The sequence below is a fragment of the Panthera leo genome, chromosome B2 (assembly GCF_018350215.1).
Source record: "Panthera leo isolate Ple1 chromosome B2, P.leo_Ple1_pat1.1, whole genome shotgun sequence".
Taxonomy (NCBI): Eukaryota; Metazoa; Chordata; class Mammalia; order Carnivora; family Felidae; genus Panthera; species Panthera leo.
In genome coordinates, this window is record NC_056683.1 from 31,740,820 (window position 1) to 31,753,476 (window position 12,657).

At 49.7% G+C, this 12,657-nt stretch overlaps 1 protein-coding gene across 3 annotated transcripts; it reads left to right on the forward strand.

The window, feature by feature from the left end:
- Nucleotides 1–3,348: 3,348 nt before the first annotated feature.
- Nucleotides 3,349–11,186, forward strand: BRD2 (bromodomain containing 2). 3 transcript variants are annotated; one of them, XM_042938414.1, is made up of 12 exons: nucleotides 3,349–3,437; nucleotides 5,068–5,371; nucleotides 5,984–6,121; nucleotides 6,643–6,781; nucleotides 6,890–7,104; nucleotides 7,208–7,582; nucleotides 8,098–8,226; nucleotides 8,528–8,779; nucleotides 8,909–9,174; nucleotides 9,685–9,989; nucleotides 10,212–10,334; nucleotides 10,439–11,186. In XM_042938414.1, exons 1-12 carry the CDS (start codon nucleotides 3,409–3,411, stop codon nucleotides 10,576–10,578), a joined length of 2,415 nt encoding a protein of 804 aa, XP_042794348.1. In that variant the 5' UTR covers nucleotides 3,349–3,408; the 3' UTR covers nucleotides 10,579–11,186. The 3 variants fall into 3 exon arrangements, with proteins under 3 accessions (XP_042794348.1, XP_042794349.1, XP_042794350.1); XM_042938415.1 differs by lacking the exon at nucleotides 3,349–3,437 and adding an exon at nucleotides 3,621–3,709; XM_042938416.1 differs by lacking the exon at nucleotides 3,349–3,437 and adding an exon at nucleotides 5,631–5,722 and having other exon boundaries at nucleotides 5,280–5,371.
- The last annotated feature ends 1,471 nt before the right edge of the window (nucleotides 11,187–12,657 follow it).

Sequence of the window (12,657 nt, forward strand, 5' to 3'; positions counted from 1 at the left end):
CGCCCACTCCCTTTCTCTCCAGAGACTCTGGAAGGAGCATTTCTGTGCTTTTGTGTCAGCGGTAGGAAGCTCGCAGTCATCACATGGCATGCTGGAGGTTACGCTTCGAGTCGCTTATCGAATTTGTGTGCATTCACGTGGACACGGCCTGTGGAGCCTTCTGCACAAACCTTCGTTGCCTCGGTGGGGTCTTAGCTCAGCATGTTGCCCCAGGCTGGGGAGGGCTTACAGGCTGAAAGCTTGGGGTTCGCTTGAGAGCAGAAACCCAAACCCTAGGTGGGTGCTGGGAGGGCGGTAGAAAGCGTGGTCTGAGACAGGAGGGAGTGAGGCTTAGGACCTGGAATGATTTCACAGCTCACAAGGTTTCGGGTTTCTCCAGGGTGGCGTCTTTTGCCTCCTTCGTCCCTTCCCCCATTCCTGAACAGTTCTCTCCTTGTGTACTGCGGGGGAGGGAACGGAAAGGAGGGAAGAGTTACTTTTCCAAATTCCTGACTAGCTGTTAGCCTCCCCTGTGACTCATGTGGGGGAAGGGAGGATTGGGAGGGAGTGGGGAGCAGTGATTTTCCGGAATGCAGGAAAGTAAGCCAGTCGCTTTCGAAGACCCAGAATCTTCGCGACCTCCTAAATTTTTCTTCTCGGCTGGCCCCCTAATGGGCCTCTGCAAACTTGCGAGGCCTCGGCCGGAGAACTGCAGATTTAGGAGGCTGGGCCACTAGGGGGAGGGGAATGGGGGGGAGGGGAGAAGGCCTCTCAAAGTTGCTGTGTCATTGCCCTCCCTGCTGCAGCCACCCGCGCCAGCCCGCATGTACTTGTGGGGCCGAAGCCTGATCCCTGCGTGGGGGAGGGCGGTAGTAATAGGGGAAGAGGCTTTCTTCCCGGTGTGCACTTCCCCCCGCAGGGTTTGCCCGACTCGGGTGGTCGAGAAGACGTGAGATTGGCGGCCATTTTAGACGCAGTAACCGAGGTTAGGGCTCAAGAGCTACTGCGAAAGGAGGGAGGGTGATGTGGTTGGAGCGCAAGGACCTAGGCCCTCACGAGCTTTTCCGGGGTGGTGGCCTCTTATGTTCGTTGATTTACATTAATTTCTTTTCTCAGATATGCAGTCTGTTTTCTATCTTGGTATCCAGAGAAGGGGAGAGGGAGACCTCCCGCTCCAGCCCAGGTTGGGGATAATTCACTCCCATAAGGGGACGAGGGTGGGTGGGCCCAGAGATGGCTTGAGAGATCTTGGCCTCATTGTAATTCTGGCTCTTTATTCCTAAGTAGTCTAACCTTATTCAGGTAACTAGAGTGTGGGGAAGACTTGGTGGGTGGGTTGGGGGAGGGGGCGAGACTGAGCTCCCAAAATGGCTCCTGCCCCTCCTCGGAGGCGGACGGCCCAGGGGGGAGGGGAGGAGGGGAGAGAAAGAGGGGGAGGGCTAGTCTGAGCCGCTGCCGCCGCCTCCTCCGCTCGCCCTCCTCCCTGGCGCTGACCGATGGACCAGCCGCTCCGTGGGGAGGACTCCGGACCCTGGTGGGGGGATGGGGGAGCCCTGCCGCCCCCATGGCGGTGGGACCCTAATAGGGGGGTGTGGGCCTGCCCTCGGGGTTGGGGAGGGCCGGGAGCTTGGGGAAAGGTCTGAGCTCGCCAGGAGGGGGAGGGTGTTCACCCTGATTCGCCCCTCACAGGACTTGCTTTTTCCGCTCTGAGCCAGGCACCGGAATGAAGTTTAGGGAGGAGGTGGGTTTCGATTTCTAGAGTATATCGGTATGTTTGGAGCTCTTTCTCCCACTAAGGGCTGCCGGGATTTTGTCGAGCAGGCAGATACTTAATAGTTAACTGAAGGTATGAGCAGGGAGGGATTGGAGAGGTGCTTGGGTGCAAGTTTTGGGAACGTGTTCTAGATTTGGTTGTGTTGATAAGCCTTTGGGAGCCCAGATTGTTAGTGTTTTGCCTTTTTCGATTTTTTGAACTGGGGAAAGACGGGGAGGCTTTTAATAATGCGGCAGGCCTGTATTTTTGATTGTGGAGTATGGGAACGGTAGATCCCTTCTTTGTTACTTCTGGGAACCCTTAGTTATTTGCCAGAGAAGCAGGCCGCGCGTTCTAAGATGGCGTCTTCTTCCTCGTTTCAGATTCTTCACTGCAGCGGCGCCTCTGCCGAGAACAACAACCCGCCGGGCGTCCTGCGGCCACACCCTGGCGGGCCCAGGCTGGTTACGCCCACGCGGCCCCCTCCGGTCCGGTCGGTGTGGCCAATGGAGGAGCTACGAATGGCACGACCTGCCCGAGCTTGGCAGTCGCCGGTGGTACCGGGCTTGGACGCCTGGGAAGACTTTGTTGGAAGGGGAGGCGGGGAGAGGGTGCTGCACCCATGCCAACCTCTCTGTTTCCCTGGAGTCGCCGAACCACAGCGCAGCCAATTGGCTCAAAGATGTGGCGGGTTGCCTGTTCCCTATGGGTCTATGCGGCACTCTTCTGCCTAGTGACTGACACCTTGGAAATGAAGCTTATGACGTCATCGCTCCAGTCAACCAATAGAAAGCGCTCCCGCGGAGAGGTGTTCCTCCCCTTTCGACTCTGCTTCTTCACGCGCGTGAGCGAGCGTGCGCGCGCGGAGGGGGTGGGGGAAATCTCGAGCACGGTGGCGCGCATGAGCGACGAAGCTCCTCCTCCCTGCCTATATATAAAGGGCTGGCGCGGGGCTCGGCGGCGCCATTTCGCGCTGGAGTGGAGCAGCCTCTAGAACGAGCTGGAGGATTCTGCCTACTGATAGAGAGCCTTCGAGTCGTCGGGGGCCGCCATTGCAATCCACGTCCATCCGTTTGGAAATGGCCTTCGTCTCGGCCTATGACTGGCCCCGGCGGACAGTGCAGACCCCATAGAAGCCCCCGACGCTCCCCTTTTTCGGGCCCCGCCCAATCCTCGGAGTCTGTCCACCCCCTCTACTCCGCCCTCAAGAGGATTTCAAAGATGGAGGCGGCGGCTCCCTAAACCACTTTTCGTGTTCATCCGCCTCCATCCGAGATCGAAACGGGACCTCGTCCGCTGCGGGCAGTCCCAGCAGGAAGAGGGGATCCTTGCAGATGAACAACGGGCAATATTGACGACGGTGTCCGGGATTGGGGGCCGTCCTAGTGTTTGAGGAGTCTGTCCCCCCTCGCTCGCCCGCCTCTGCTGAGGCCGCCGCCATTTTCTCACCGTCCGCCTCCCGCGGAGCGCGCCAAGCTGCTGGGAGCTCCTCGAGAAGCAGCGAAGAAGACTGTTTTCGCGCCGGCCCGGCGGGGGGGTTATCGCCTGGAGGGCCAAGGGCAGCGGCCCTCCACCCCCCCCGCACTTCCCGGGTTATGCTGGACCGGGCGGTAAGGGGAACCGAGGCCATCCGGACTTTTCGCGGCTGAGGGCAGTGCCGGTTCCCCGTCGTCAAGATGCTGCAAAACGTGACTCCCCACAGCAAGTACGTCCCCGCGATCCGCGTGTGGGAAGGGGACGTTGGGTTGCGGCACGGGAATGTGGGACGTCGGGTTCTGAGGGAGGACGGAACCGACTCTGGCGCGATGCTGGTTCGCGGCGCGACTGTTAGCTCTCGGGGGCTCGCGGGGGGGGGGGGTGGCGGTTTGGGAACGGTGGTAGACGGCCAGACACTGCGTATGGCGGGACTATAGGTTGTCCATTTATACGTTAGTTTTCCCGCCGTGGTCCAATCGTGATGTAGCCCGGCAGAGCTAGGTTGGCAGCGTAATGTAATGGGAAAAGACGTTGAGTGGGTTGCCGGTCCTGCGGGTGGTGGGTCTGTCGTCTAACAACGGTTTGTCATAGGTCTTTTGGGGTGTTTCGTGGCCACATTTGATCTTATAGGGTTGCCATGGTGATAGAGCCTCAGCCTGGCTACGGAGATTCCCACAGTAGGGTAGAGGCATTACTTTTGGCTATGGGTTGTTCTGCCCAGACTAGGTCATTGAATTTGTCTTTAAGTGACCGGGTCAGTTTTGGGTCAGGGGTTTGCGTGCGTTTTGTTTGGAGGGGATGTTTTTGATAGCTTTGAGAGTTTCGTTTGGGCAAGAGGGTGGAGCTAAAGATTTTTTAGTCCAGCTCTGCGGATGTAAACAATGAGATCTCGGTGTAATGTCTACAGTCTTAGGTCCTAGGGAAACACCGGGTCCTGAGGAGTACCAAAGAGTGTAAATTTGAATCGCTCTTGGCCACTGATTTCCAGAGTCTGGTGCTAGAGTGGGAGCCGTTAATTTTATTTTTTTGGCGGGGTCAGGCGTGTTCTATCACTCTTGGGCTGGAACTTGCTGACCTTGACTGGGGATTGGGCCGGCTCTGTATTTGAGTTATTTGGGGGAAGGAGATGAATTTGAATAATTCTGGGGTCTGGTAGCTGTGTTTTTCCAGACTATGAAGTCTGACAAATGCTCCCTTCCTTGTCGGAAATTTTAAGTTGGTAAGGTTTTCCGTTAGATTTTTGGTTCATTTTCTGCTTTAAACTAAGCAGAGCTTGTGGGGAGGATGGTGATCTCTTGTGCCCAGATGGATTCTTAGGTGTTTCATCAGCATTTTATGAAATTTTCTCCCTGTTTTGTTCCCTTCCTCTTTTCTCTTTTCACCCGTTTCCCTCAGGCTCTACCACCATGGCAACCACCTAGCCCCTAGTGAGGAGGAAGCTTGGGTTTTGAGCTTCTCAGCCCCACCCATTTTGCTTAAGTCCCATCCCCTAAAGCTTGTGGTGTTCAAATGCTATGCTGTGCTTTATCAGAAACCATTGGGAAGGGGTTTTTTTTCTCGTTTAAGTGGAAGTGCAGATGATAAGAGTTTTTCAAGAGTCCAGAAGGGGGGGCTGGGAATAGGTGTACTAAAAATGGAGGAACTAGAGGGGGGTGGGGGGTGGGGCAAGAACAAAAGCTCCACAGACTGTTTGGATATTGGTTGTGGTAAAGAATAATTTCCATAAGTTTGATTACCTCTCACTAAGTTCCAAGCCTGGATTTATTGGGTGTATAGTGTAACTGGCTGTACTGGGTTTTGTTTTGTTTTGGTTTTTTTCCATGAAATTACCACATCTAATTATGTTTCCCATTTCACAGGCTCCCTGGGGAGGGGAATGCAGGGTTACTGGGGCTGGGCCCAGAGGCAGCAGCACCAGGGAAAAGGATTCGAAAGCCCTCCCTGTTGTATGAGGGATTTGAGAGCCCCACAATGGCTTCAGTGCCGGCTTTACAACTGACCCCTGCCAACCCACCACCTCCGGAGGTGTCCAATCCCAAAAAGCCAGGACGGGTTACCAACCAGCTGCAATACCTGCACAAGGTGGTGATGAAGGCTCTGTGGAAACATCAGTTTGCATGGCCTTTCAGGCAGCCTGTGGATGCAGTCAAACTGGGTCTGCCGGTGAGTAGGGATGGGATATTGGAGTGGGGGGAGGCATTGGGAATGAAAAAGAATGTGTGTGAGTGGAGGTGGGCTGCTTAGTGTAGGTGCTGCGGCCCCTAGGGAGTTCCCATCTCTCTCCTGTAGGGCAGATAGCCACCAAATTTCTGGATTCTTGGTCCTTTGTGATTATTGATCCAACAGCTTGCTATCTTGGCATCTCTCATTGTGCCCTCCATGTGTCCTTCCTTAACTTTTGTGCCCTGGCTCCATTTTACAGATTCCCACCCCAGGTTGGGAGAGGACCACGGTGGCCAAAATTCTTAGCTTCTTCCTCTCCCTCATGCAGCCCATGGATAGCCAGCCCCAGAGGTAATGTCACAGGATGGGAAACCTTCCAGAGTTGGGAGGGAGGTGGGTGGTTAGAGAAGGGCACTAGGGGCCTCCCAACGGGTGCTAAGAATCCCATTCCATTATTTTTCTGTCCTTAGTTTAATTGGGGCCGCAGTTTAGGGGACTACATACTTTGATGCATAGGGGGTGTGTATGTGCGTGTTTGCTGGGGTCAGTGGTTTGCCTAGGAAAACCAGCATTTATTTTTCGTTGGTTCTGATCTAGCATTTCTTTCTTTAGGATTATCACAAAATTATAAAGCAACCTATGGATATGGGTACTATTAAGAGGAGACTTGAAAACAACTATTACTGGGCTGCCTCAGAGTGTATGCAGGATTTTAACACCATGTTCACCAATTGTTACATCTACAACAAGGTGAGTTTTTCTGTGTGTTTATTAGTAGATGGAGAGAGAATGATTCTGATATTGCTAGATACTTTGCTGGCATAATGTTTGTTTTTTACTGTGGAAGGTATTTTCAGAGTAGGGAGGATCTAGAAAATCTGAACTCTAAAGGATAGCACTGAACACAAGTGATGTGGCTTCAGAGATCTATAGTGGTAAAGGTTATTTAAGTAGAACATTTTCATACTTGGGGATGGTGGCCCTGTTTCTCAAAGAGAAACCTCCAGAGAGCTGAGTTGAGCAGAATCTATTCTCCTTGACGTTCTCATTCCCTTATTTTTTGAATTTTTTTTCTTTACTGCATTTTGAGGGACAGAATTGGGGAAGAACATGGAAATAAGTGGCCCAGTGTAGGTAATTTTCAGTACTTGATGACAGAGATGTCTGTCTGAGCAGATGGGTAGTTTTGATACTTGGGTCTAGGAATTCCTCTCAGGAAAATGGTTTGTCTTTAGCTGGCATTTGAACCTTTCTGTTTGTGTTCCCTGTAGCCCACTGATGATATTGTCCTGATGGCACAAACATTAGAAAAGATCTTTCTACAGAAAGTAGCATCGATGCCACAAGAGGAACAAGAGCTTGTGGTGACCATCCCTAAGAACAGCCACAAGAAGGGGGCCAAATTGGCAGGTAGGAAGAGTGGCAGGCAGTTTTGCTAATGGAGACCAAAAGATGGAAAAGGTAATAGAACTAATCTTTTTTTTTTTTTTTACTTTCTTTTTTTTTTTTTTTTTTTAGCACTCCAGGGCAGTATTACAAGTGCCCATCAGGTGCCTGCTGTTTCTTCTGTGTCTCACACAGCCCTATATACTCCACCACCTGAGATACCTACCACTGTTCTCAACATTCCCCATCCATCGGTCATCTCTTCTCCCCTTCTCAAGTCTTTACACTCTGCTGGACCCCCACTCCTTGCAGTCTCTGCAGCTCCCCCAGCCCAGCCCCTTGCCAAGGTAACAGATCTGTGGATTTCTTTTGGGCGTTGGGAAGGGAAAAGACTCGGATGAGGTGGACCCTGGAGTAAAAAGCTCCCATCTTGTGTGTTTTTTTCTGCAGAAAAAAGGCGTAAAGCGGAAAGCAGATACTACCACACCTACTCCTACAGCCATCCTGGCTCCTGGTTCCCCAGCTAGCCCCCCTGGGAGTCTGGAGCCTAAGGCAGCACGTCTTCCCCCTATGCGTAGAGAGAGTGGCCGCCCTATCAAGCCCCCACGCAAAGACTTACCTGACTCTCAGCAACAACACCAGAGTTCCAAGAAAGGAAAGCTGTCAGAACAGTTAAAACATTGCAATGGCATTTTGAAAGAGTTGCTCTCTAAGAAGCATGCTGCCTATGCCTGGCCTTTCTATAAACCAGTGGACGCTTCTGCTCTTGGCCTGCATGACTACCATGACATCATTAAGCACCCCATGGACCTCAGCACTGTCAAGGTACCCACTGCATGGGGCAGATGGGATGCTCAGGCAGTGATTGGAACTTTGGGCTCAATAAAACAATCGGTCACTTATGGGCATACAGCAGTCTTGATTCTTGGTATTTTATTTTTTACAAAATGGTAATGGAGCAGAAGGCTAAGTACTTGATAATTAAGTTTGTATTTCTTGGAGTTTCAAACTGTATGGTGAGTTCTGTCTTTAGATCAATCCTATCCATGTACGTTTAAGTCCTACTTTGGAGCATTGGGTTAGGTGAGTATGGGGTTGGAAGGATAGTATAGTCAGAGGCCACTCACCCCTATCACTTAGAAATGGTTTTTTTTCTAGATGTAGATATTTCTTCAACCCACCCAAATTTCTTTGACTTCAAACTTGAACCCCAGGGCATAGATCTTTAAGGTCATCCCTATTGTGCTCTCAAGAGAGGGCTACTCTCGTGGTGTCTGGGGTTGGCAGGGAAAGGTGAGTCTCCCTGCCTGTGCAGCTTCTGATGCTGCCTCCTTCTGCAGCGGAAGATGGAGAATCGTGATTACCGAGATGCACAGGAGTTCGCTGCTGATGTGCGGCTTATGTTCTCCAACTGCTATAAGTACAATCCCCCAGACCACGATGTTGTGGCCATGGCACGAAAGCTGCAGGTGAGTGGCACAGTTGAAATTTGAAGAACAAATGGGTCTGGGCAGAGGTTTTGTCATTTGCTACACAATCTCATTATGAGGATCTCTCAGTATGCATTGTTAACAAACTGGAACTATACCAACTACATCACTAATGGGCTGGGTATAATCGGGGCACAATTTGCTGACTGAGTGGAGTCTGCTTGGAATTCTCTTTTCTCTCTGCCCCTCCCTCACGTGTGCCTTCTCTCTCAAATATACTCAAAAAAATACCAAGGCACAATTCACTAGCATGGTTTTGAATGTGCTTTTTTACTCCTAGGATGTATTTGAGTTCCGTTATGCCAAGATGCCGGATGAACCACTGGAACCAGGGCCTTTACCAGTCTCTACTGCCTTGCCACCTGGGTTGGCCAAATCCTCTTCAGAGTCCTCCAGCGAAGAAAGTAGCAGTGAGAGCTCTTCTGAGGAAGAAGAGGAAGAAGATGAGGAGGATGAAGAGGAAGAAGAAGAGAGTGAAAGCTCAGACTCTGAGGAAGAAAGGGCTCATAGATTGGCTGAACTACAGGAACAGGTATTTTGTCACTATAATCAGTTTATTTTGTAAGACATTGGTGCCCTGTTTTTGCCCTTTTTTTTCTCTAACTCCTTTTGATTCTACTTTATTTTTCCCATGGTGCACCTGATTTCTTTTTTTCTCCAGCTCCGGGCAGTACATGAACAACTGGCTGCCCTGTCCCAAGGCCCAATATCCAAGCCAAAGCGGAAGAGAGAAAAAAAAGAGAAAAAGAAGAAACGGAAGGCAGAGAAGCATCGCGGCCGAGCTGGGGTTGATGAAGAGGACAAGGGAACTCGGGCACCTCGCCCATCTCAGCCCAAGAAGTCCAAGAAAGCAAGTGGCAGTGGGGGTGGCAGTGCTGCTACACTAGGTCCCCCTGGCTTTGGACCTTCTGGAGGAAGTGGCACCAAGTAAGTTCTGAGAGGGTGAGAAGCACAGATGGGCTTGGCTATTTCTGTAATCTCCAGGGGAGGATGCTTTCTCCCACTCTTGCCGAGTTTTATCTAACCCAGAGGGCAGCACAGCTTTTCTGTAAGTGGTCAGGTGTAACAGATTTTTGTCTGGTGTCATGCAGAAGCAGCAGCCAAAGACCACATGGAAGCATAGGTATGACTGCGCCAATAAAAGTTTACTTGCACAAAACAGTTGGCAGGCCTGATTTGTTCCCTAGTTTGTTCCTTTTCTCCATACCAGTCTATACAATTCTTGTTTTCCACAGTGGGGTGGGTTAGTAGCGTTTTAGGGAGCAAAAAGATGGATTCGGGCCAGTATACCAATGTCTAGTTCTCAAAGCCCAGATTAAATGTAAAATGCTTGGCCTGTATAATTCCGAAAGAGAGTTTGGATTACTGAATTGGACAGTGGGAATGTGTTGGGAGTTAGTGATGCTTCTCTAATTGACAATTTTTTTTTGCCTGTAGACTGCCCAAAAAGGCCACAAAGACCGCTCCACCTGCCCTGCCTACAGGCTATGATTCAGAGGAAGAAGAAGAAAGCAGACCCATGAGTTACGATGAAAAACGGCAGTTGAGTTTGGACATCAACAAATTACCCGGGGAGAAACTGGGTCGAGTTGTGCACATAATCCAGGCCAGGGAGCCTTCTTTACGTGACTCAAACCCAGAAGAGATTGAGATTGATTTTGAAACCCTCAAGCCATCCACACTTCGAGAGCTTGAGCGCTATGTCCTTTCCTGCCTAAGAAAGAAACCTCGGAAGCCCTATAGTGAGTATGAAATAAATTGTACCACATTAATCTAGTAATTCTCATGTAGTTGGAGAAGGGGTAGTGAGCCGGGGATGCTTGATGCACTCATGATTGTCCACTTCCAGGGAGGCGGGATATGTTTGTCACTTCCTGCTCTTCAAGAAAGGAACTTGAGAACAACACTAGGTGCACTACAACTAGATACTTGGAATCTTAGGCCTGAAATGTTTCTTTTTCTAGCCATTAAGAAACCTGTGGGAAAGACAAAGGAGGAGCTGGCTTTGGAAAAGAAGCGGGAACTAGAAAAGAGGTTACAGGATGTTAGTGGGCAGCTCAATTCCACCAAAAAGCCCCCCAAGAAAGGTGAGTATCCTGAAAGCTAGCACAAATTTGCTATATTCCCCTCTAGTCTTCTTGATAAATGGAGATCAGACTTCTACTCTTTAACCTTCAACCTTATTCTGCAGCAAGTGAGAAAACGGAGTCCTCATCGTCGGCACAGCAAGTAGCAGTGTCACGCCTCAGCGCTTCCAGCTCCAGCTCAGATTCCAGTTCCTCCTCATCATCATCCTCTTCTTCAGACACCAGTGATTCAGACTCAGGCTAAGGGGCCAGGCCAGATGGGGCAGGAGGCTCCGCAGGACCGGACCCCTAGACCACCCTGCCCCACCCTTTCCCCCCCTTGCTGTGACACTTCCTCATCTCATCCCCCTCCCCCCCACTGTAGGAGAGCTGGCTCTGCACGGGGGAGGGGTGCAGGGACATTTACTGAAGGAGGGACATAAATGGACAAAATAAGATTGAGTTCCCAGCCACATTGAGAGTGACCTCTTGGGCTTAGAGCCCCATTCAAAATGACTGGGGTGGGGCAGGGGTACAGGGTGGGAGTGGGCAAAGGCCCTGATACGGGGTTACCTGAGGCCATAGCTGCCCTGTTCACTTGTAAAGGCCCGGTTTTGAGGTTGTTTGTTCTAATTTATTTTAAGCTAGGTAAGGCTGAGGGGTGTGGGGCCATGGTCCCCTCAGCCTCCATGGGGAGGGAAAAAGGGGGAGCTCTTTTTTTACGTTGACTTTTTTTTTTCTACTCTGTTTTCCCTTTTCCTTCTGCTCCATTTGGGGCCCCTGGGGGTTTCAGTCATCTCCCCATTTGGTCCCCTGGATTGTCTTTCTTTGTCTGTTGATTCTAACTTGTAAATAAAGAAAATATTATTCAAATTTTGAGTTACCTTAATAGCGTTTGCTTTTGTAGTGTTACAAAAGGAGCAATGATATAATTGAGAAATTTGAGGGAAATATTCCTGAGGCGACAAAACAGAAGAGCCCTCCTATAGTTGGATTGTCTCTTAGTTTTTAAACCAGGTTGGCTGTTCCTGTGGTAAATTCATCTGCTTTTTGTAAAGTAATCCTTAGAAATAATCTTCATAGGTTTAGAACTCAAGATAGGTTCTGAGGTTTTCCTCTTTAGTGCTCTATGTGGATTATTTCCTGAACACACAAACCAAATGTAAACAGAATGGATGGTAGCCAATGGCAGGTATTTTTTTTATGTTCTGCATCTGACTTGAGAAGGCAGTTGTGCTTGCTTTTGAAATTTGCTCCTTACCCTCAAATTCCAGATTTACAGAGCCCTGCAGTTTATTAATAAAATGCAATCCAGCAATTTTTGCCAAATTCAGATGATAAAAACTCATCTTCAGGGCACCTGGGTGGCTCAGTCAGTTGGCCATCCAACTTCAGCTCACATCATGGTCTCCTGGTTCATGGGTTCAAGCCCCATGTAGTCCACTTCAGATTCTGTCTCCCTTTCTGACCCTTCCCCACGTGGCATGCACTACTACCCCCCCCCCCCCAAAAAAAAAAAAAAAACATTAAACCTCCATAAATTTAATGCCCTGTCTTAACGAGAGGCTGTATATATAGTTCAGGGTACTGTGATACATGGGTTCTGGAACTGGGGACTAACCACAAAAGTAAAAGACCTTTATAGCTTAGTATAACAGACCATCATAGCAAACTTGATGTAAAGTCTGGAAATTGTTAATGTAGAGAAAATGGTCTATTCTGCCATAAGTGTTGCCAGAAACAAGATGTAGGGTATAATCTGGTTTGGAGAAGGTAGAGAAGATTTTGGAAGCAAATTCTATAGCAAGGGGTTTTCCACCCTTACCACCTACTACTGTCTCCAGTAAAGCTTTCTTAAAATACTGTTAATAATTTCGGGATACTGTCTTTATGAATTCTCATTAAATTGGGGTTTGGGCAATGTTTGGAAGTTCAGGAGACAGTGATGCACAAGTTAGGGTTGAGAACCACTTTTTAAGATTTTTGGAAAGCCTTTAGTTTAAAGGAGAGGAGACCCCTGATTTGGCCTTTAGCCAACTTAATTGTGGAACTCAGTAACTCTGGATTTCTTTGAGCTCTGGTCCTCATGAGGAGTGATAGAAAAGATTTGGGAAATTTGGACACTTGTTTTTTAATGTTTATTGTGAGAACATGAGCAGGGGAAGGACAGAATCCCCAGCAGGCTCTCGTGCTCCTGGTGTGGAGCCTGACATGGGGCTTGATCTCATGAACTGAGATCATGATCTGAGAACCAAAATCAAGAGTTGGAACTTAACCAACTGAGCCACCCAGGCGCCCCTGGACATACTTTTTTAATTGGCTTATTTTTGAGAGGAAGTGGGGG